This window comes from Hyposmocoma kahamanoa, unplaced genomic scaffold (assembly GCF_003589595.1).
Source record: "Hyposmocoma kahamanoa isolate Upper Pololo Valley unplaced genomic scaffold, ASM358959v1 63, whole genome shotgun sequence".
Classification (NCBI taxonomy): domain Eukaryota; kingdom Metazoa; phylum Arthropoda; class Insecta; order Lepidoptera; family Cosmopterigidae; genus Hyposmocoma; species Hyposmocoma kahamanoa.
The window spans coordinates 23,312,592-23,335,844 of NW_020653851.1; the positions used below are offsets into that span (position 1 = coordinate 23,312,592).

The following is a 23,253-nucleotide window of genomic DNA, read 5'->3' on the forward strand; positions in this document are numbered from 1 at the left end:
TGAGGTCATCAAATATGCAAGTAAATTTACGCAAATTAGTAAATTCTTTTATTTACTATAGGCCAATATCGTTAGCCACTATAACAGCTAAAATATTGGACTGCTTGCTTGATCGCATTTTAACGAAACACCTAGACTTGCATGACGCACAGTTCGGATTCAGGCCCGGACTATCCACAGAGAGCGCGGTATTATGCCTCAAGCATACAGTTCAGTATTACACAAAAAGAAGGACACCCGTGTATGCGTGTTTCCTCGACCTCGCAAAGGCTTTCGACCTTGTCTCATATGACGTGCTATGGCAGAAGCTGCGCTGTGAGACGGATCTCCCGGATTTTTCCGTAGTCACTGGGTTGTTCCGCTACTGGTACGAAAATCAGACTAACAGTGTTAGATGAGCGGGAGTGTATTCAAAAGATTACAGGTTGAAATGTGGGGTGAGACAAGGGGGGGTTACATCGCCGAAGCTTTTCAACCTGTATATTAATGCATTGATCGTGGAACTTAGCAGAGCCAAAGTGGGTTGCTGTTGACTCCTGCGATCAGTGCACTTGGTAAGCTGCTCAGGATATGTGAGACATATGCGGAAGCCCATGGACTCAGGTATGACACGAAAAAGACCGAGCTCCTAGTTTTTAATTCGAAGGCAGGTTCTGTTGGAACTGTGCCGCCGGTGTTTCTCCATGGTAGTGAGATAAGTCGTGTCTCTCAATTTAAGTACCTGGGTCACTGGGTAACCGATAACTTGCATGATAGTGCCGACATGGAGAGGGAGAGGAGGGCCCTGTCTGTTAGATGTAATATGCTCGCCCGCAGGTTTGCTCGTTGTACCAAAGATGTAAAGATTTCATTATTTAAAGCATATTGCCAAAACTTTTACACAAGCAGCCTGTGGGTGAAGTAAAGAACCCTGAATACATTAAGGGTGCAATATAACAACGCTTTTAGGATGCTGATGGGGCTGCCGCGACACTGTAGTGTATCCGGCATGTTCACGGAGGCGCACACAGATGGCTTTCATGCCATTATGCCCAAGAAGGCTGCCTCACTCGTGTGCACGGCAGCGCTAATAGCATCCTAGCCGTTGTTGCCAACAGGCTGGACTGCTACCAACTACATTGGGTGCAACTACACGTGCTTAGGGTAGTGGTCTAGACTCACTTTTCACTAAAATTAAGTAATTTTGTATTGTACTAACCATAGCACGTAAGAAAAATTTACTGTATTACTAACATTATTATGAATCATGGTCCGAAATAAATAATTCTATTCTATTCTATTTATTCTTATAGTAGATACTTATTTCTGAGGCAGAATCTTAAAAAAAAAAGAAATAAGAAATCCGAAGTTGGCTCTGATTTCGATAACTATTGACTCTTAAAATTGAAATTCCGTCATCTTTTGCACAATGACTCTGATTATTCCCAATTGAGTCATCAAAAACCATGTACTACCGCTAAACACTGGCCCAATCGAAGGCCACATCACGACTTACAAGGCTTCTGGCGGTGTACGAATCGTCCACAGCCAATGTTACATGTCATGGGTTCAGATTCGTTACTTATCATGAATAATAATCGTGTAGACATTTGACGAAGTCTTTACGGCGAGTAACGGGAGGATAAAACGAATTTGTGTTGCAAAAACGAGCAATTCGTTCTGTGTACCGTTTAGGTGCTTCAGTTTCTCTCGTGGAAAAATTTTAGGAGACTGGTATCATGATTACATTTACTCAAATATTTTGTAAAAATATACATAATTTCGTTAAGAAAGAAGATATCCATAATATTAACCTTAGAAGTAAGTCCAAACTCATGGTACCATGATTTTGTTTAACTAAGGTAAACGATTCTTGTACGGGGAACAGTATACGTTTTTACAATAAGATTCCGGAGCATATATTAAGTTTACTATTTGCTTACATTAAAAGTATTTTAATTGAAAAGTCATATTATAAAATTGTGTGTTAGTTAAAGATATATGGAAAGACAACATGAATCTAGATTCCACACAAATATAATTCAAAATGTATTCTATAGCATTTAAGTTTATTTGAAAAGAGCAATCCCTATAGTTTCTTACTCGTTCTTCTCAGGGAAGTCGGCACAGTGAATGAGCAGTAGTTTAAAAAAAATGACGTTTTCAAATGTAAAAATTTTCGGTCCCCCACACCTCACCTCCTAAAATGTAGGCTCGCGTTGAAATACGTCGCCTTAAGCGTTAACGCGCTTATCTATAGTAGACGTGCAAGGGAATACAATAGAATATTACAATTTAATTTGCCACAATTTAAGTATAATTAAGTTACAGTGTATTCAAGCCGCAAGCAGGTGTGCAAATATTAATTAAACTTCACATTTGGTCTCAATACTTAATTGAAATTATTTTAAATGTTCTTTATTACTATAGAAGCAATATACCAATAGCAATTGTCGTCAATTGTGTTTTAAAAGTTGGTCTTATGATAACCGGATACACCATAGACGGTTGTCGTATTAGACGCCATGTTTGTTTGAGTTCTTTAGTCGAAATTTTAATTTTTGTAGTCTTTGGAACTCCTTTCAACCACAGGAACTTTCGTGAGGTCTGTTTATTGTTGCAAAAATTAACATTTGCATTAAGTACGCTGCGATTCCAGACACTTCATTAAAAAGTATTGATCCTATCTGATTTCGTTTATCATGTTATGCACCCTTTTTAATTATTCTGAACCCAGCCTTCCAGTTGGCTGGTAGAGAATGCTTTATATCATTAAGTCAGCTATTTGTACTATTTATGTGCAATAGTGTTAAAATAAACAAATACATGTAGTTAACGTTGCCAAGTGGGAAAATGGCTGTTTTTCATTGAAAGGCTGGAATTTCTGTGACCTCTCGCTATCGGTGGCGGAAAACATTTATTTATTTATTTATTTATTTATTCATGGAAAACCAACAGCTATAAACATTTAGTAGGAAACAGCAATAAAAACATAAAGCCAATTACAGGTTTTCACTTATAGCTACAAGTTAGTTAAACACGAGCATTGGACTAATAAAACTAATAAATACTACTAAATACTAATAAATACAGCAATCCCATACGTGCGTCAACAACCACATGTTATTCAATTAAATTAATTAATATATCTGTTATTTTACATTTTAGTGCATCAATGTTACAATTAAATATATCTACATCCAGGTCATAGTCACTTAGCACACCATTTAAACTCCTACTAGCTCTACATATAAAACTATTCTGTCTATAGTTTGTCCTCGCTATGGGAACTACAAGAGGGTGGTAGTGTCTCATGGAACGTGTTGGAACATTAAATGAGAGTTCACCCAATAAGTCAATGCAATCAACCTTGCCGTTTATAATATTTAAAAGATACATTATATCACAGATTTTTCTGCGATCATATAATGGTAATAGACGCTGATCTTTACAGAGACGCAACTAACCCAATGAATTATAAGACTTACCCATTTTATAACACAAGAATTTAATAAATTTATTTTGAACTCGTTCTACTCTGTCAATATAGACCTGGTACATCGGATTCCAAACTTGGGAGGCATATTCTAACTTACTACGAACATATGTACAATATAGTATCCGTAGAGTTTTTGGCTTTGAAAAACAAACTGAGTTACGCATTATGAATCCAAGAGACTTAGTAGCATATACCATCGTAGAAGTCTGGCCTAAACCCTGGTTTTACAAGAGCCCCGTGCCTAGCAGCGGGACGCATAACAGGTTGATGGCGATGATACTCTACTTGAATACATTTTTAGTATTGGGAAGAATCTGATTTTTTTTTGCAACGGCTTTGATTTGTGCACTTTACATGGAAAGCTGCATACTTTCTCATAGATCTAATCAGTTACATAGTATATAAATTTCTACAATGATGATGCAAAATCAAACAGAGTCCACGTAATATACTTAGCGAATCATGAAATATGACTCGATTGTGTAATCGAGAGCAAACAACTTGAGTAATAAACTAGACCCGCGGAAGCGCAAACTGCAGCGACGGCCTCGAATATCATATTCTATTCTCTTTACATTTGCTGATGAAGATATTAATCTTAATGTTCCTACTCCGAAAATGTTTAATCCCACGACAAAAAGTTGCGGAAGCTAAATTACTAGTGTTGAAATTAATAATCATAATAACAGGTAACATTTTCGAGTAACAATCTTAAACAGATGACATATGAGAATGTAAATAAGTAGAAATAAGTTTTTACTTCAAACTAGTACTTTGTAAATAAACCTTGGAATAAGAGACGATTCTATGCAGATTATAGGAGAACAGGATAATATTTTGAAATACCAATACTTGTTTTAACGATACGAATTGATAGGACGAACACGTCGAACAAGATACACGTACCTGAAATAATTGTCTTACACTTCAAACTTACATATCAAAATTGAGCGCAGTAATGCTAACATTAGTGCTTGGCAGAAATTAGTAAGGTGGCAGTGGTTATCTGAACGAAATCTTTTAAAATAGCTCTACTGTTACTTAATAGCAATACTGATTTTCATAAGATTCATAAAATCATATGACTTGTGACCGGTAAAGATAGCTGTTACCCAAATATTTAGTAGCAGCTCAATGAGACAGCTCTATTGAAGTCAGATTTGTTTAGCATCCATTGTGCATCTTGAGCGTGGGAATGCCACATGTCGCCACGAGGAAATCAAAGTTAGTGTAACACATTTGTGCGGTGACAAAAAACTTTGCGGTTTTACCATTGAACATTGACAACAAAAAAATGCTTTATGATGCATTGAAGATTTCAAAATAGATGTTGACGAGAACGAAGGCGATGAAATGAGAAATGGGAATTGGTTCAAACTAAACGAGCGACAGAAGAGCGTAACATAAGGAGACTTTTTTATAATCATCATTGCTACAATTGTCTAACGTAGTAATTAAACAAATTGCAATTACGACGATAGCATAAGTAAGGTAGGTAGTATAAACGAGAACAAACACACTACAAAGCATTAAAAGTGATAAATGACCGACAAAAAATAACCTTACGATAAACAAACTTGACCGTCAAGACAAAACAATAAAGATTGACCGCAACTGTCAAGGGGTCATAACTCAGCAAAATATAATCCATCTCCGTAGAAGGAACACTGTACTAACCTTCGGTGATTCAATTACTGCCACTATTAACGTTACAAACTAGAGGTAACACACATTTGTGTCTATCGTTATAGTGATTGGTTACTTAATCTAAAAGTACAGTGGCGGACTTAGTTGTTCTCTACTTCGAGATGTCGAACGTTATTAAATATTTTATGTATCAGATTTCATGTAGATATAAATAACATAGTTATAAATAGGCAATCGATTCTAACAGAATCGATGATGTTTGAAAAAAGAAGACGAAAGAATGAGCCAAATAAAAGAAGTTCAGAAAACTTAAAATTTCGTTCGAGTTCTTTGACTTCACTTGTATTTTTTTTTATGATACCAAGCTATGAGATGAACAAGTCGTGCGTCTGGCGGTAACAGATACGCCTGTCCATAGCAGTTGCAATGCCACTGCGCCCGTCACCCTGAGACATAAGTTGTAGTTGACACAAGTTCCATGTGCCTGTAATTTCACCAGCACCCTTCAAAATTGGAACGCAATAATGCTCACATTATACCTTAGCGGCAGAAATAGATGTGGTGGCAGTTTTTCTATGGACAAGCTCTTTCACAAGGAGCTCTATTGCTACGAAATTCTTAGGAAAAGCAATTCGTATGCTAGAGAACACTTTGGAAACTCCAATCACAAGGAATGTTTTGGATGAAACTTCCAAAACTACAGCTTCACATGGATTTTAGTTCCAACGTTACTCGATCTTCCAGAAACTCCTGAATAGTACTCTTATGTCATGGATAACACAAAACCGCATGAAGCGCTCAGCTGCCTTCTTTATAATGCTTATGGAATACACTACCGGGTCTTGTTTTTGAAATCTACAATTTGCGGCTATTTGAGTCTAAAGTGAAGAATGGTATTCAACCATCGGTGACATCATCGCTTAACATTAGGAGAAATTATGGCAAAGCGTATGTAATATGAAAATGGAAAACGTCATTGAAAAATTAAAAATTTTATAGTTTGCTGTTACTCTGTGTAACCATTGTTCTCATGTAGTTAAGCTTCCAGCCTTAAGCCCAATCCCCCGCTGACAATATAGCAAAGAGCGAGGTTATACTTATCAACGGACGTGAGATAAGCATTAATGTCGTGAGTGATCGTCCTGGGACTGCACAAAGACAGATTTCACATTAGATGCGAAACGAACAGACAGATGAACTGGGTTGCGCAATTGTCGGTTTAAGTGCGTGATTACTAAATTGAGGTACAGAAGTTACTAGAAAGAATTAAGTAACTCTTTATCGAGATAAAAGTTTTTGATAAGTTCACTTATTATCAAATTAACGCTTATAATTTAAGTAACTATAAGGACATTGGACTTGTAAACTTCATGTCTTAGGGTGGCGCGCGTAGTGTCAGTGCCCCCAGATCTTTGCGATGTAATGTTTTGAGTGGCAAGGCAACTGTAATGCTCTGAGGCGGTAGCGGGAGCGTTTCGGAACCGAGAATTTTTGCAATATTCGAATTCTTATGCGCCTTGCTAACATTGAAACCGCGTGGCGGGGCGGCGCGCGCCTGGTCCGAACACTATGACAAATAGATGTCCGGGGCGAACGCGGGGCGGATGCGGGCGCAAAGCTGTCTCCCCCATTACACATATATTACACACGCATTATCAATATATTTCTCTACGTAATGTTCCTTTGTTTTCTATTGTGGAGATAAATAAAGATATTTATTATTACTATCGAGTGCCATGCAACTGAACAACACAAAGCGGCAACGGCGGGGCGCGGTCCAGGAGCGGGACTTCCGCGGGATTGCACGTTGTGTTTTTTACAACTATTGAGCGTATTTTTATTAAGTTTGAGTATGAATTCGACCAAAATCTCTTTCCCGTTACTTCCATAACGCGAATAAAAGAACGATATTTTTCTTGAATATTATCCGACAGCGATATAGTCTATTCTTTGAAATCGAAGTAAAAATGAAACGTGATTGCTTTTGAGTGTACCATCGGCGGCCTTCGCATCGTGGACTGCTGTGTGACAAGGCCCCGGTACACATTCGCTTCCCGCAAGTCCGCCCCCGGACCGCTTGTCTCGCCGTACCGCGTCTGTGTGGCCTGAGCTTTATAGATGGGCGTGTCGCTGTCAAGAGCACTTGGATCTCCTATCTTTTTGTCGTGGGATAAATAGTTCAGAGTAAGAATACTTTAGAATATTATCAAAGCGCAACGGGCAAAGTTTTCTTGGCGTTTACTAAAATCGCATAATTAAAAATAAAGTTTCTCAACGGATATGCATGAAATTTGTAACTAGTATAACAAATACAATTGTAGAGGGCATGATGAGGTCCGAATTTCCAAATTTCGATCTATAACCTGATATAATTGATGACAAAGGTTAGTATGTTCTCTATGGAAAAAATATGCAATCGCAAAATTAAAATAAGAAAAAAAAAGAAAGACTGCTGCGTTTCGGTAGAGAAGCGAAATTCCGCTTAGTGTTTAGGGTTGTCAGTTTGAATTTTCGAGTGTCATGTTATCACATAATTCTTTATTTAGTTTTATTACCTATACAATTGAGTCATATTTATCTTCCTTTAAGTAGAGCCCTACTTAGGGCTAGTAGGCATCTACCCAAAATTTAAAAAAAAAAACAACACTATTAGGAACACCAACAGCATGTGCATATAAATATTTAAGTAACTCATGACGAGTCAAGTTGATACGCAAGCAAATTAAGAAAACAACGTTAGTCACTGAAAAGTATTCGAGACTAAGTTAATTCACTGCTAATTGAGAACATAAATACTAAACCCAATGAAATTAAAAAACAAACAAAAAACAAATGACTCCAATGAGATTCCAAATATGAATTTCACAATAACGGCCTTGTACTTTGCAAGGGAATCAAAATGTATAACGAGGTCAGGTATAGCAGCATAACAAATTGTTACGAGTGCAGCGAACACGAGAAACAGCATGTTCAATGACATTGGTTCTACAAGCCGGTGGAGGGAACAACCGATGGGATTTCGGGGTAAATTATAGGCCTTGTCTAATTTTGGTCTATGAGGAACAGTATGCGATACGTGCTACTTTGTAAGCGATCAGTCCATTTTTAAAATATAAATAAATTAATAGGGAAACATTTTATTTATTTAATTTATCCTCTATTTTTTATGTAATAGAGACGAACGCTTGGCTATAACTTCCTCTGATATTACGCTTTTGTCTACTATTTACATGCCAACTCACCCCAGCCTTTAATAGCCCAAAATTGTAGCTTTCAGGAAATAGGGGAATACAAATAAGACGAAATATTCGATGACCTCCGTGGTCAAATGACTTGCACACTCGTTTTCAAGGTGTTGCCATCTCTGAGCTCCTGCGTCCTGATTTTGATTCAAATCTCTCGAAATCAGATGGGTTTCTGATTGAGAAGACGAACCTGATTCCTAATTCCCAAAACACATTATTTTATATTTTGAATGCAATTTAGTTATTTATTAATGATTACTTGTTTTTAATATTTAATTTTTAAAAGTTTTATTTTTATCAATTATTTTTAAATTATATTCCTGCTGTTACTAAACTTAGTAAACTTAGTAAGTTTATTAAAACAAAACAAATTGTCGTCACGCCTGTCAAGTTTATCAGCGACGACGCGGTGCACATGTCGAGAACTTACTAAAGTAATCTTTATTTACCAAACCCACGTTCGGCAATCCTAATGCATTGAAGTTATAATTGATCAGTCCACCAACTCTATTTCAAACATGTACACACGCCAGCACATCAAGCTACACATTGACGTATCTTGTTCCGTTGCAATGGAGGCGATTTTCGAACAAAAATGTGTAGGCTGATGTGCCGTTGTCCGTACATCATGATCGTATACTTTTAATGGTACTTACATTGGTAACGGGTTCCACTCGGGCCGGTAGCGCGCGTGCAACATCAGGCGAAGCTGACCGCTCCCGTTCACGCATCTCGTTAGCGAGGGCCGCACGCGCCGCCCGAGCCGCCACTTCTAGACAGCCGCTGGATTTGCTTCTGCGAGACAATACGATAAGATTAGAAGTTTCATTTAAAAATAAATGTGTAGATGGAGGCAAGAATAGTGCGATCCTTGAACGATGTGGTTTGAAAGAGGATATAGTGACAGTTTGGGCACATGGAACAGATAAATCAAAGCAGATTAAACAATAAATATCTACAGCTAAAAAGGCTGTGTAGTGTACAGCTAAAATTTCAATTAATTGGTTACAACACTATTGGTAACGCCAGATAGTTTGTCTGAGCTTGCATCTCCTTTTCCATTCCCATCTCAATTCGTGCTACGTCAAAGCCGCATCAACCGCCAATGACTTTGAAAATAGTGTGACGTTACAACATTTGAACTGGAAAAATCCGCATCTGCACTATCTCAATTTTTTTATTAATTATCCGCATTCCTCGCCCGGCATTGAGATGTGTACGAAAGATTCTCATGGTGGCGTTGTTGGTGGTCGGCCGCATGTAACGAGGTGAACCGAGTCTAGATTCAAAGGTTGGTGGTAGCACGGCTTTTCTTCCTATCTCGGAGCTCCCCATGAGCCATCGAAGGTTTATAAATTTTTTTCTTGTTATAGCGTCACCATCTATTATTTTAAAAAATGCAGATTCAGGCTGTAACTGTTTTTAAGTCGTTTCGGACTGGCTCAAAATTTTGATTGCTAAAATACTACTTAAAATATGTTCTATCATATATATTTTTAAACCCAATAAGTTAAAAATTGTTTGTTTACTGATTCGTTGATTGAATTCAAAGTTACCTACATACTATCGTCTTCCTTACCTGTTAAATTGGGACTCTTACACTGTGACGACTATAAACGGCAATTCAGAGGCGTGTGTATATGAGTTTATGTACAAATATGCATAGATATAATGTCTAAATACGCTAAATAAAATTGTTATGTTGAAAAAGGTCTTGGTAATGGCGGCATTTCTTAATTCGGGGATTGTTCTTGCTACAACGTTGATTCGTCCCTGCTAGATTTTATCTCTGACCGCAAGCATAAAGCTGTGATGCAAATGTTTGTTGATGATGCAGAAATTCACTCATTTAAAAATTGTATTACATTTTAAGCAACTGTAACAAAAACACTTTGCGCTACTAAGATAAAATTAGTTCCGTCACGCACTGCTAAATGCTTAGAGTATATAGGATGGGAGGCGCTGTTAGCCTCGTACAAAACTTTCTGCCACTTTTAGAGGGGCGGGGGGTAATACGTAATACTACAAGCAAGCAGGTGCACTCAAATGCAATATTGAGTAGTGTCACTATGGTCTCACACAAACAAAAATCGACAACACTAGCCTATTTTTACAAATAAAAGCAAAGTAAATATATAAGCAATATAAAAATATAAGCAAAGTAAAGTTATTCCACTTTTCAAATCTGGTAGTATTTCTGACCCCACCAATTTCAGACCTATATCAATACTACCAATTCTCAGTAAAATATTTGAAAAAATTATTCTAAATCAGATGTGTGCACATTTTTATAGTAATAATTTAATGTCTCCTAAACAATTTGGTTTCACTCGGGGTCGCTCTACAACCGACGCTGGTGTAGAGTTGATTAATCATATATTTGATGCATGGGAAGTCTCACATGATGCTATTGGTGTATTCTGTGACCTTTCCAAGGCTTTTGATTGTGTGCACCATGATACACTGGTCAGGAAACTTCGCCATTATGGTGTGGCGGGACGTGATCTCGACCTTCTTAAATCGTATTTGCGTGGTAGGGTACAGAGGGTCGATGTTAACGGTACGAGATCGTCAGGGTCTGTAATTAGCATGGGTGTCCCTCAAGGTTCAATTCTAGGCCCATTTTTGTTTTTAGTTTATATTAATGATTTACCTAGCCTTATGGAGGGTATAAAACATGAGATAGTATTGTTTGCTGATGATACTTCCTTATTATTTAAAGTTAAAAGGCACCAATGTTCCTATGACGATGTGAACAATGCTATATCTAAAGTAGTTGATTGGTTTGCTGTTAATAACCTACTTCTTAATGAGAAAAAAACAAATTGTGTGAAATTTACATTACCCAATGTTAGAGAGACGGTTACAAACATTGTAGTTAGAAACGAAAAATTGAATCTTGTGGATACAGTTGTATTTCTAGGTATAACGTTAGATGCTAAATTGCAATGGGGTCCCCATATAAGTAAGTTGTCAAAACGGCTCAGCTCTGTAGTGTACGCGATTAAAAAAATAAGGAAACTTTCAGACGTCGAAACCGCTAGATTGGTTTACTTCAGCTACTTTCACAGTCTAATGACATACGGCATTTTGCTTTGGGGTAATGCCGCCGATATCAATAGAATCTTTGTCCTGCAGAAACGTGCAGTTAGGGCAATTTACAATCTGGGCCCCAAAGTATCTTTGAGAGATAAGTTTAAGGAAATTAACATTCTTACACTAGCCTCACAGTACATTTATGAAAATATAATTTATGTTAAAAGGAATAGTAATTTCTTTATGAAAAATAGTGACAGACATAACATTAATACGAGGAATAAAAATAAACTAGCTTTTCTTGATAGTCGTCTTCACAAAGTCAAACAATCATTTAAGGGGCAATGTATACGCTTCTATAACAAGATTCCGGTTGATATACAAAATTTGCCTTTCACGAGGTTTAAAACTATAGTGAAACAAAAACTTTATACTAAAGGTTATTATAAAACTTCTGCGTACTTGGATGACAAAAATCCGTGGTAGTAACCCGTTTAGCTCATGGAGGTAGTCTCAATCTGATGTTTCAAATAAAAAAAATATTGTAAATGTTATTTACAAAGAGCAACCCCTAGAGTTTCTTGCTCATTCTTCTCAGGGGAATCTGCCTTACGAATGAGCGGTAGAGTTTAACCATTGTGACGATTTCAAGTGTAATAATGCTTACCTATGAAATAAAGATTATTTTGATTTGATTTGATTTGATTAATACACAGATAAAACACACATTTATGTCATGTCTGTACGCAGAATAGGCCTTTAAAAAATCGATTCTCATGAATATGCTAGAGACGGAAAGTTATCGATGTGATGGTGTCGATATGTATTAAATACTGATTAATCACGTATATGAAATGTAATTCCACCCTTGGCGTAGTAGATGTGGCGGATTTTGCAATTTTGTATGACGCAGCGCAAGACATTTCGTGGAGCACTTGACGCGGTGAATTCAATAATAGTAGCGTTTATTGAGCGATGGATTTTTTGCTTGTATCTTGACAGAGGGGACTGCCTATCGATGACGCCTTCAGTCCTATATGCTCAAAAATTAATGGCATTGGCATCTTCTCAAGTTTGTATTGACTGAGAATTAAGTCCTTTTCTTGTAACTCACGTTTTAATGTGAACGTGTATTTAGTCATATATAACAGTAAGATGTTCTTCTAAAGCCTTCACATGTCTCTCAGATGCAGTCAGTAGAGCTCGTAGTAGACAAGATTAGTTTTCCTCTGGCATCCGTACAATTTTTAGATCAGGTCACTTTAATATGACTACACCTTCCTGTCACACTCTGTGTTTGTAAAACAATACTAGGAACTGCTCCTTTAAATGATTCTATCTTATATCTTACATAATACATGTTTGGATTTAAGCTAGGAGTACCAACATAACAAATATCAACTCACCTTACAGGTCTGTCTATTGGCCCGAGCATGGACAGGGGTTGGTCAGGAGCAGTCGGAGCGGGAGGCAGATACATGACGTGCCCTCCCCATGAGAGGTATGAATTACTCGGCCTCCAGGGACTTGTGTCCTCCTATGAAATGTATATTTAGCATATTATATGTTTGGTTAAACGCTTACACTAATGAAATAAAAATGGTGTTAGTATAGTAGAATAACGGTTGCTTCTCAATTGAAAGGTCGAAAGTTAGAATCTATCTAGTCATATGCTGGCATATAACATTTGTAATGTTCAGTAGCAATCCTCTCGCAGATAGTGAAATATCGATTGAAAACATCGTGACGAAATCTTTCGAAGAAGCTTCACAACTAGGGCTTTCATTCTCACAGCATTTTCGTGTCCCGGGAAAAACAATCGAGGCTTAGCGCGGTCTCGAAAATTCCGGAAAAAACTAGACTTCCATACTTATGGACTATAGGCGTTTAGGTAGTCAAAACATGATATTTTAATTAAGTTCTTTATCAACAAAAATTATAAAATGAAAAATGATACATGAAAGTTATTATTAAATTTTTATAATGAGTATTTAAGAAACAGAGGACGTTTAGTACATTCTCAGATGTAGAGGACCAAGGGCCACGTCCATGTAGCCAAAATAAAAAATAATTGACGGTTTAGTAGATTTTGAATTAAACGACTTAAGTTTCAAAAGTCTCGATATTCCCGAGGCAGCAAACGTCCTTGAGTCCCGAAAACGCCAAAAAATTGTAGAGACTTACGAAATTTCTGAGGCTGAGATTCCCGGGATGAAAGCCCTATTCACGATCTTTGGAAAAAGCGTAAAATCCCCAACCCGCATTGGGTTAGCGAGGTGACCTAAGGCCAAAATCCTCTGCTCAAAGGAGACCTGTGCCAAACTGTGGGTTTCACAGGTTGAACGAAAATTGCTACCGAAAACAAATTTCCTTCAACTTGATAGCTTACCTTATCAGTAGGCGGTAATGATTCTTCTTTAATATCGTCTTCATTGCTCAATTTTGCTCTTGACGGCGGTTGAAATAGTAACGGGTTGCTCAAAGAGTTCGGAGCCGACTTCGTCAAGAACCAGTTCTGTTCAGGCTCCGGTAACATCGGCTCATGTTCTAGGTCGAATCTTCTAGAACCTAACGCTGCACCGAGTGCTCCAGATACCGATTTGCGCAGCTTCTGAAGACTGTTGAATCCCTGCTGCAACTGTTTGCCCTGGAAGCATTCGTAGAAGCACGACATGCCTTTAAACTATGAGGGATTGCGGCTGCTCTAAATGAGGATGGGCTGATGAGGAATAAAGATTATAATGGAGATGAAATTAAGATTGGATTGTACGGTGATATGAAAAATGAACTTGAGAAAATTGAAAGCAAGAAATGGAAGGAGATAAGCAAATTACATAATGTACTAAGCAAACAGAAGATACAGCAGGTGATCTACAAAAAAGCTTATCATCTAAATGGTAGTGCTGCAAATATAGTTAGTAAGTGTGAGTGAAATTACAGTCTTTACTCCTCCTCAGCTGATGTACACGAGAGGTTAGGCGGGACCTATGGATTATCGGTTAGTATTATTAATTGTTATCTGTACTTACTAGAAGCAAACCTTTCATCAGTTTTCAGAGAATTAAGATGATAATGTGACACAGTTTGTTAAATGCATCTAAATTTACTGCGCAAATCAATATGTTTCATCTTAAGTTCCCCAGAAACTGAAGGTCCCTAACATCCCGTGCACTAATATAATCGCCAGTCTCACCTTGTCCTGATTTTCTCTTGGCAACGAGAGACTGAAGGGCTGAGCGCCAGGGCTGTAAGTGGCCACAGTGCCTTGTGGGTGTAAAGTGATACCTCCACCAGCGCCATCTGAACTGCTATCACCGAGGTCTTGTTGAGGAGTCCACACGTTGTTTGTTGATTCAGGCACCTGTGACAAACACAATAGTTGATTTCGCTTTTAATTTTTTCCTAATTATCCTTTTTCTACCAAAATTGTCTGATAAAGAAAGCTTAGTGACTCACGATAACAAATTTTATTATATTTTCGGTATTTTAAAGACCAGCGTGGCAGGTTATGGCTTAAACCTATTCTTAAGAGGACACTCGTGCCCGACAGTGGGACATAGAATGAGTCGACGATGATGATGAAGAGTATTGGTTTGTTGCCAAATTCTTGAGTCAGTGTTTTTCGATGTCATAGATTTCTATACTTGAAGAAACGATCAAAGATTTCTAAACGTACATGTCCAGGCGAGTCTATCCTGTGATCGCTGTGTGCGTGATCGCCCGATATGCCTGAGTCTCCGGATTTGTCAGCCGACTGTTCTGATCGCGGCGAAGACTCCGGCGTTATGTCCGCTGATACTTTTGTTTCTACTGCTAATGGCTGCGTTTCTATAACGATAATAGAATTGATTAGTAATAAATAATGGAGCAGATAAAATGAATCTTGGATCTATAATAACTTGAAGGATTTAAAAATTGTTCAGCAACCACCTGAGGCAAGATGAGCATCAAGACTGGCAAGCTGTCTCCACGCGGCGGCTGGCGAGAACCTTGGCACGGCGGGGGTCTTCTTCGGTATAGTTGGTCTCAGGCGCAGCGCTATACCCAGCGATCCTTCCGATCCTTCACCTTCTGAGCCTTCCGATGAGAGCGCTGATTCCGATGATACTTGGAATGAAAAGAGTGTAATTGAGATTTGATTGAATGAATACAATAGGTAGATACGAATGTTATTAACTCTTGTCAGATTCCTGGACGAGGCTATATAGAACAGTATCACTGAGCTTAAGATAGTGAGGCATGGCTCTTTACTTTTTTTCTAAGTTAAAGGAGTGTTTTGAGTGAAATCGCCAGTGGAAAGTAGACCTAATAGACTAAACCTTACCAAACGGCAACAGAGACTACAAACAGAAAAGGTGAAAGAGAAAAATTATCAATTTATTTTTGAATCTGTAATAAATAGGTTGGTCGCATAAAGCACTTTGCACAAATCTGATACTTACAGTTCTTAACTTTACATTCTTCTTTCAACTTTGCGTTGAACTTCTCAAATTCTGCGTCTTCGTCATGATACCCGAGCAGTTTCTTCTCGATCAAATGGAAATTGCTGATCTCCTCAATGATAGGGCTACCTAATCCTGGGAAATCTTTTAAGTGATCCCTCGAATCTGATGGTCTGCTTTCAATCATGCCGAAGTAGAATTGCTTTGAGGGAGGTTTTTGTCTGGAATGTAAAAAGCATCTGCGTTAGTGGTTTGAGCGTGGTAACCGTGGTATGCTGCGGGTTTATTCTAGGGGAAGGAGCACTAATAATATATTTTAAATTACTATGTATAAAATACAACCGTGTGACATTAACATTTTACTACTTACTTATCTGGCAAATGATGATTTTTCGGTGGTTCAATTTTTCTAGTCGGTGAGTGTTCAGGAGTCGACTCCTTGCCAGAAGCTTGTCCTCTATCAGGCATTGACTTTGCCCTTTCTTTGCTGTTGAATTTATATTTACTTGTCGGAATATTGTTGCTTACTTTATTGATGTTCTGTAGAGCTGTGATTTTAGGTTTTTCTGTTACCCTATTCAATGGCCGGCTAATTCTACTGTAGGCAGGTTTAGTGTCGATCTTGCTACTCACTTTATTCGGTTTTAGACTAGACTCTTTGACTTTACTCTGTGCTGTAGTTTTCGATGGGTTTGGTTTCTGTGCGCTCGTTTTATCATTCTGACTAGTTTTGTTTTCACTAATATTATTAATTTTACTTCCTAATTCACTCCTTATTCTATTTGTCGCCTTTTTGAGTTCTGCTTGAAATTCATCTTTTTCTTCATTATCCTTGACTAATAGTGAAGGAAGAGATTTTCTCAAAGGCTTGTTGCTCTCCGCTAGCGGGCTGAGCCGATTATCCTTCAGTTGTTGTCCTACTGCCTTCATTCTATTCTCGTGTATGGCTTTGGGGGACTCGCTTTCTTTTTCGTTCGAAAGCAGAGTGTTGTCGAAAGTCTTTTCTCTCCGGAGTACTGGCTGTTGACTCTCTTCTCTTACAAACCTGTCTGAATACCTGAAATTTCTATTAAGCAATGGTGTTTTCCAAGCCTCAGTCGATTCATTTGTTTTTGCTGTCTTTGCTCTACACCCGCTGATTTTGTCTGTTCTTGACTTTTTGAAGTCTTGCCTCGCCTGAAGCAGGCGTTCTTCTCTCTTGAGAGAGGCTGATGTTTGCACCATGTCTTTGCTATCTGGATACTTAAGATGCTGCTCTTTGTCTTTGCACGGCGATCTGTATCGTCTCTCGAAGGCCTGGTTGTCGGTTAAATCTAAAGACTTGTTGTATTCAGTGTAGCTTCTGTAAGCCGGTGCTTTGGGCTCAATGTGACCGTTCATCTTTTTGGTTTCGTTTCTTGTTTTGAATAGTCTGAGTTTCCTTTGGGGTTCTGGTCTCGCGTTCCCGTCGCTGGAATCTGGCGATGAACCCTCGCGGTGCTGAAAAAGATAAACGGAAAAGTTTTAAATGTCGTGTTTTCTAATATATACAATGTTTAGATATGACATCCGTACATGAAACTTACATTATTATGTACAGGCGGTGGGGGTGCTCGATACTTCTTCCTGAAGTGTTTGTTACATCTCGATTTTTGCTGCTCTTCTTCTACTCTTAGATCCGGCTCTGAGCCAAATCTCTTATTTATGCTGCTGCCTGCAAAGCATTCATAATAGTTTATTAGTAATTAGACTTTAACTTTAATAGCTTATATTTCAACAGCAAGGTATGGACTTGAAAAGCGAGCTCACCGTCGTCATTGCTCCTTAGGTTTAGATTGGTGTGCGAGCGATGCAACGGGTCGCGCTCCCTGGCGCGCAGCTCGCTTGACTGCGCGCCCGACCCTGCTGATCGCGACCGGTATACATTCGAGTGCTGGAATATTCAAACAGTTTATTGTTTAGTGGTAATTCTAATAAAACTAACATCTAAATGACTCAGAGCAACGCTTTAGCAGATATTTATGGCTTACCACATGTCCATGCGGCGTGCGTGAAGTCTCGAGGATGGAAGCAGGTCTGCGACCACTAATGGTCCCGCCCGATTGCAAGATGGCACCGTTGTCGGTGCTGCGTAGATGCGGCGCCTCCGACAGAGATGGCAGCACCTGTAAATGAAGTCGAAATCATTGTCAAACACCGCTGTGCTCTGTTGTTTAAAAAAATAAAGCTTAAATTTTGACTGATTCTGATTGACACGCATTGATTACCCAAGAAAATTAAATATCAAAAGCATTTATATAACAACACTGCATTTGACATATATCTATGCTAAAAGTACTACCTTGGGCGCGTGTCTGAGCGGCTCGTGCGGCAGCGTGAGTGCACGGCGCGAGCGCGGCACTGCCGCGGCCAGCTGGCTGCCCGCCTGGCCCATGCCGCTGCCGCTACACCGGCCGTGGCATCTGTGTACAAATAAGGATACCAATGTTTTATGTCATCCATATCATCACACCATATATCATCCCTTTTCTACAGTTTTAGTGGCAGCAGTATTTCGTATTTCTATTTCTGCATCCTATTTCTGCCGCCAAACAGTAATGTGGGCATTATTGCGTTCCGGTTTTGCAGGGTGCTGGTGAAACTATAGGCATATAGGACTTGTCAACGTGTGCTCCATCCTTGCGATTAAAGCTCTGAGTGGCACTGCGACTGTTATGGGCAGGCATGTCGCTTACCAGGCCCACGACTTGTTCATCCTGTCACTTTTTAATCATAAAAAGGGATAATCAGAGTAGTATTTTTTCTCTCACCTAGGCGATCGCGAACTCGTATCACACTACAGCTGTAATATATTTGGATATAGAAAATATCTTTTGAAACAATAACATATGAGTTATAATTATCAGACAATAGAATTTGGGGAAATTTACGTGTCACCTCAATACGAACTTACGATCTATACCATATAGATATACAACCATTAATGTACTGTATACAGCGTATTTGGCTAACAATGAGCCACGATACGCACGCGCACCTGTCAACTGCGCAGATTCAGATCATCATTTACATTTCAATGCCACTGCGCGGACGACTTTCATTGATTGTAAACTGTTGATACAATGAGCGTGTAAATAGTTGTTTTAGACCTGTCTTCCGCATTAGCAAGGAACGTGTTAGAGCGCTTCATAACGCCGGTTGCATAAACTCTATGAATAATGTTTTAAGATGATAGATATTTCTTAATTGGTTCTAGTCACATTGATATACTATATGACAAACGTGGTCTAAGACGCCTTGCGGCATGATTGACGGACGACTTGAAAGGTGGCTGGCAGAGCGGCTGAACGCAGGCGGTATAGGAGCAGGAGAGTTGGCATGGTAAGGGGAAGCTTATTCCAGCTGTGAATGCATGTGCAAGCAAGCCGGCACAGGAGCCTTCTCAGTCAGGTTATGACCCTAGCGCAGCCCGTTTTCATACACTTCATTCGGTTCTCAAAAGGGTGAGCTCCCCCAGGTGCACCTATAGCGTCCTCCATATTGTCCAGATAGGTACCGCAGCTGTTAGCACTCTCACTTCCCGTTGCGCATTGCGCAACTAACGGTTGCAAACGCTAAGTCGTTGACTCTAAAACATCCACTACCAAATCTCCTTTTTGGTAGCGGAGCTGTAGCGCGCTCACGTCCCGACACCGAAGCATCTCTTCAGTTTCCAGAAATCTACGTGGTTGGAGGGGTCAGAGAATATCTAGCTCATGCTCTACTTGCTCTCTGGGCTAATACCGGAAATGTCGGTCGCAGTATCCTGCGACAATGTCCGGACTTCGCTTCCAACTTAAAGGGCAACTCACGTTTGGGCCTCGTCTAGACTGCCACTAAGACGCGATAGCTGCGCGCGGATTGAACACCCCTGCCACATGCTATTGGGGCAGACGAACGTGTCTATTCCTACAGCTAACCACACATACTCAAGTCCGGGTACGCCAGAGATGCCCGTGAAGGCGTATCACTGGCGGCTTCGCCGTACCTTGGTCTTGGTAGTCTTTCCGAAAGTCCCTATCTCTCGAGTCGGTAGATAGGGACTTGTACCTTGGGACAGGCGATTCCAAAATTGATATCCAAAATAATAATAGCATAATCAGTAATCAAATTGTACCTTACAAGTAAGAAAATACGCGCAATTAAAACTAATCTAGTTTTCCACATAGTTAAAGAGTATTTCTTGATACAGATCATGTAATAAGTAAAATATTCAATGGAAACTTTCCAATCTCGTTACAGCGCCCGCGAGCTACCACACACAATAACCAGTCACAACATAACAACGGTTAATCGTAAATTATTGTTATGACCACTAAAAATTACAACTGAGGCTATAATTTATTGAAATCCTTCGCAATTAGTCATAGTCCGGCTTTCTAAGCCCTTGCCTAATCGGGTGTTTTGTGTACGTGAGATTTCAAATAGAAAATTACATTATGACGGTAGCTGTCAGGGAAGTCGTAAGTTACGGCACATATACCTCTGGCATTTCGAATCATGAACAGATTAGGTGATTAACGATCACGGACTTTAATGGCGAAAGGGAACGTGCGGAAACCATGTCGAAGATGGTGGATATACGAGGTAATTAAAACTCCTCGAAAAACTAATGAAGAATTCAATCTATATTGGGTTGGGATGGTGAACTAGAAGCCTTATAGCCTTTAGAGGATATTCATGCCCAGTAGTTGGGTATACATTGTGATAGTATGAAATGAAATTGGTTATTTTAGTAACAGGAGCTCTCGCTGGCACCTTTCCGATTTTGAAGGGTTATGGAGTGAGATTACAGGCACATGGGACTTATCAACTTATGTCTCAGAGAGACGGGCGCAGATCTTTACGATTTAAAGCCTGAGCTCTCAGAAGTGGCACTGCTACTGTTATAGATAGGCGTGTCGTTAACCACCAGACGCCCCACTTGTTCGTTCCGTTGCTTCTCTACCATCATAAACAAATAAAAATGTTTTTCGAGGTCTTGCGAAACGGTAATGACAATGTATTAATCCACATATTGATTTACATTGTAATAATTTCATAATTATTATTAACCATTTGCATTTTCACTCGGCGGTACTTGCTAAAAGTTTTGACCGAGTAATTTTTAACCGACTTCAAAAAGTAATAACTGTTTATAAAAAAAAACACACCTCAAAAGTTTGTGGAATTACGTCTATTTGCCAAGTTTCATTGGAATCAGATTCACCCCAAGCTTGCCATCCTTAGAGGTGGAATATTTTCTTCCAATTTAAATGGGACCAATACTGAGGTACCCTCTTTCCAATAATCATCGTCATCGGTTTACAAATGCCGGAGCAATCGTAACATACACACACAAAAAATACAGTCGAATTGAAACATTTGCAGATGTAGCTTTATTATACCAAAGGTGCAACAACATCTTTCCAAAACGACATTAAGTAACGCTCTCACAAATATCTTACAGTTCCCGTTTAATTTTTAACAGAATACTAGCTTTCACAATCGAAATAATTGTTTTAAATAGTTATCCATTCAAAAAGCTCGAGGCCAAATACTAAATAGCATAAACAGACGTGTGTGGTCCATCCCTACAATCTGTATGGGTAAGATGTATGGGAAAGGAAAGCGGTCCTTAATGAGAGCCTGTTTTTATGGGGCGGGTGGCCGGGGTCACTGGTAATGGGGACGAATGGGGGTCTAGTGTTGACTTTCTATTATTACAGTTGTTAATTATAACTTAGGACCGTCCGATGATCCCGTTTGACACGTGGGTTGAGACACAGAGTAATTGTTATTGCAGTTGAATAACTATAGGTGAAAATTTACATTTTGTGATTTCTATTTGATATTGTGTAAGAGGTGACTAGAAAGCTACATGTCACATACGTTACTTACTACACTTATGGACGTAATTTACAATTAATGACAATGAACTACATTACATTTACATTAGAAATCGGAACATACAATGGAATATTTTTTCCACAAACCGTAACGTATAAAAGAGAGTACATAATGTGATTCAGAATTCTAAGTTTAAATTATAGTCCTTTAGGAGCGATATGACCAGCAGCAAACTATTAAAGACCGGTGTGAAATGGTAATGGCTGACAAAGACGAACTTACCACTACCAAATTGAGGTCATCCATAAGAAAGATCAAAGCTGATAAGTATCTGATAAGCTGTAATAAATGGAGATATTTGAAGATGCATAGAGACTTTTGAAATGTGGACTTACAGACATGTGTTCGGGATTAGCTGGATTGACAGGGTTGCGAATGAGGAAATCTGGCTATCAAATGCAGAAACTATTTGTCTAGGACATGCCATTACACATCACAAAATCAGTTCGCCACGGTTATTTTTGACGTAAAACATTACTAGAAGGAGGAAAATAGGTGGAAGAAAAGAGGCGTGACTTGATAACATTAAAGAATGTGCCGGAGTTCCGAGTTCAAGCAACTTATTACACTTCACGTGAGACCAAGGGCAGTATGCCGCATTCTGAGGAAGAAGAAATATGATGGCCGGTTGTTAATTAACAGCCGAAATATATGTCAAATAAATCATTCAGAGATCACGTTAACTTCTTTTGAAAATTACCTTCACGAAAATTGTAAGTCACGTGCTGCAATAGACGATATAAAAACGGAATTTGGGTAAGAATACTTTTTATCTGTAAATATGTAAGAAGTAAACGATTAAGAACTTAAACAGAAATTCTGTCGTACGCCTGGTCATAAGCGACACGTCTACCCGTAACAGTTTCTGCTCACAATACTGTTTGGCGACAGAAACAGGTAAGGTGGCTGATGAACTCTTTCACAAGGATCTCTACTGCTATTAAAATTAATGAGAGAATAGCTGAATAACATACACTGTGGACGCGACTGCGCTTCGGATAACTTGGGTGGGATGGACATTATAATTTTATTGCTTCTTTAGAGATTAGAAATCTGTTTAAAACATTCCAGGTATGTGTTTATGGATCAACTACTTTGTTGTTTAGCCAAGATTTAAGGGTTGCCTGTGATATTCGATACTTCGGGGAAGAAAGGGTGTGTAGTGCGAATCATAATTAAATGTCCAAAATGTAAACAAAGAAATGTCATTGTCGGATTTTTTTAGTTTATCCTTACAGGGAAAGGCAAAGGAGACTTAGTTCGTACAGCCAACTCTGTGGTACATTTTTTTTAGCCAAAAACAAGTCTTCTTTTGTAAAGTTTGAATGCAGGTGTGCTAAATCTTCTATTTTCAACGGAATTGGAGAACGAGGAGATTCTGATGCTCTTAAATTTTAATTATGTATTACAAAATATTAACAATAAACAGTAACTTTAACAACAATACAATAATTTAACAAACACACTACGGAGACATGAAACGTAATATAAACGAAGC

The 23,253-nt window shown here is 38.8% G+C and overlaps 1 protein-coding gene across 4 annotated transcripts in view; it reads right to left on the reverse strand.

Moving 5' to 3' along the window:
- LOC113230550 overlaps positions 1 to 23,253 on the reverse strand; it is a 252,997-nt gene that overhangs the window by 53,998 nt on the left and 175,746 nt on the right. For 3 of the 4 annotated variants that reach the window (XM_026464543.1, XM_026464542.1, XM_026464545.1), the window contains exons 3-14: positions 18,169 to 18,289; positions 17,858 to 17,992; positions 17,637 to 17,760; positions 17,414 to 17,541; positions 16,219 to 17,327; positions 15,849 to 16,069; positions 15,337 to 15,513; positions 15,083 to 15,234; positions 14,600 to 14,767; positions 13,796 to 14,089; positions 12,813 to 12,943; positions 9,027 to 9,165 (exon numbers count right to left, since the gene is read on the reverse strand). In XM_026464543.1, coding sequence (XP_026320328.1) covers positions 9,027 to 9,165; positions 12,813 to 12,943; positions 13,796 to 14,089; positions 14,600 to 14,767; positions 15,083 to 15,234; positions 15,337 to 15,513; positions 15,849 to 16,069; positions 16,219 to 17,327; positions 17,414 to 17,541; positions 17,637 to 17,760; positions 17,858 to 17,992; positions 18,169 to 18,261 — 2,871 coding nt within the window. In that variant the 5' untranslated portion in view covers positions 18,262 to 18,289. The remainder of the gene's footprint in view (positions 1 to 9,026; positions 9,166 to 12,812; positions 12,944 to 13,795; positions 14,090 to 14,599; positions 14,768 to 15,082; positions 15,235 to 15,336; positions 15,514 to 15,848; positions 16,070 to 16,218; positions 17,328 to 17,413; positions 17,542 to 17,636; positions 17,761 to 17,857; positions 17,993 to 18,168; positions 18,290 to 23,253) is intronic. The other variant, XM_026464544.1, reaches the window with a different exon arrangement.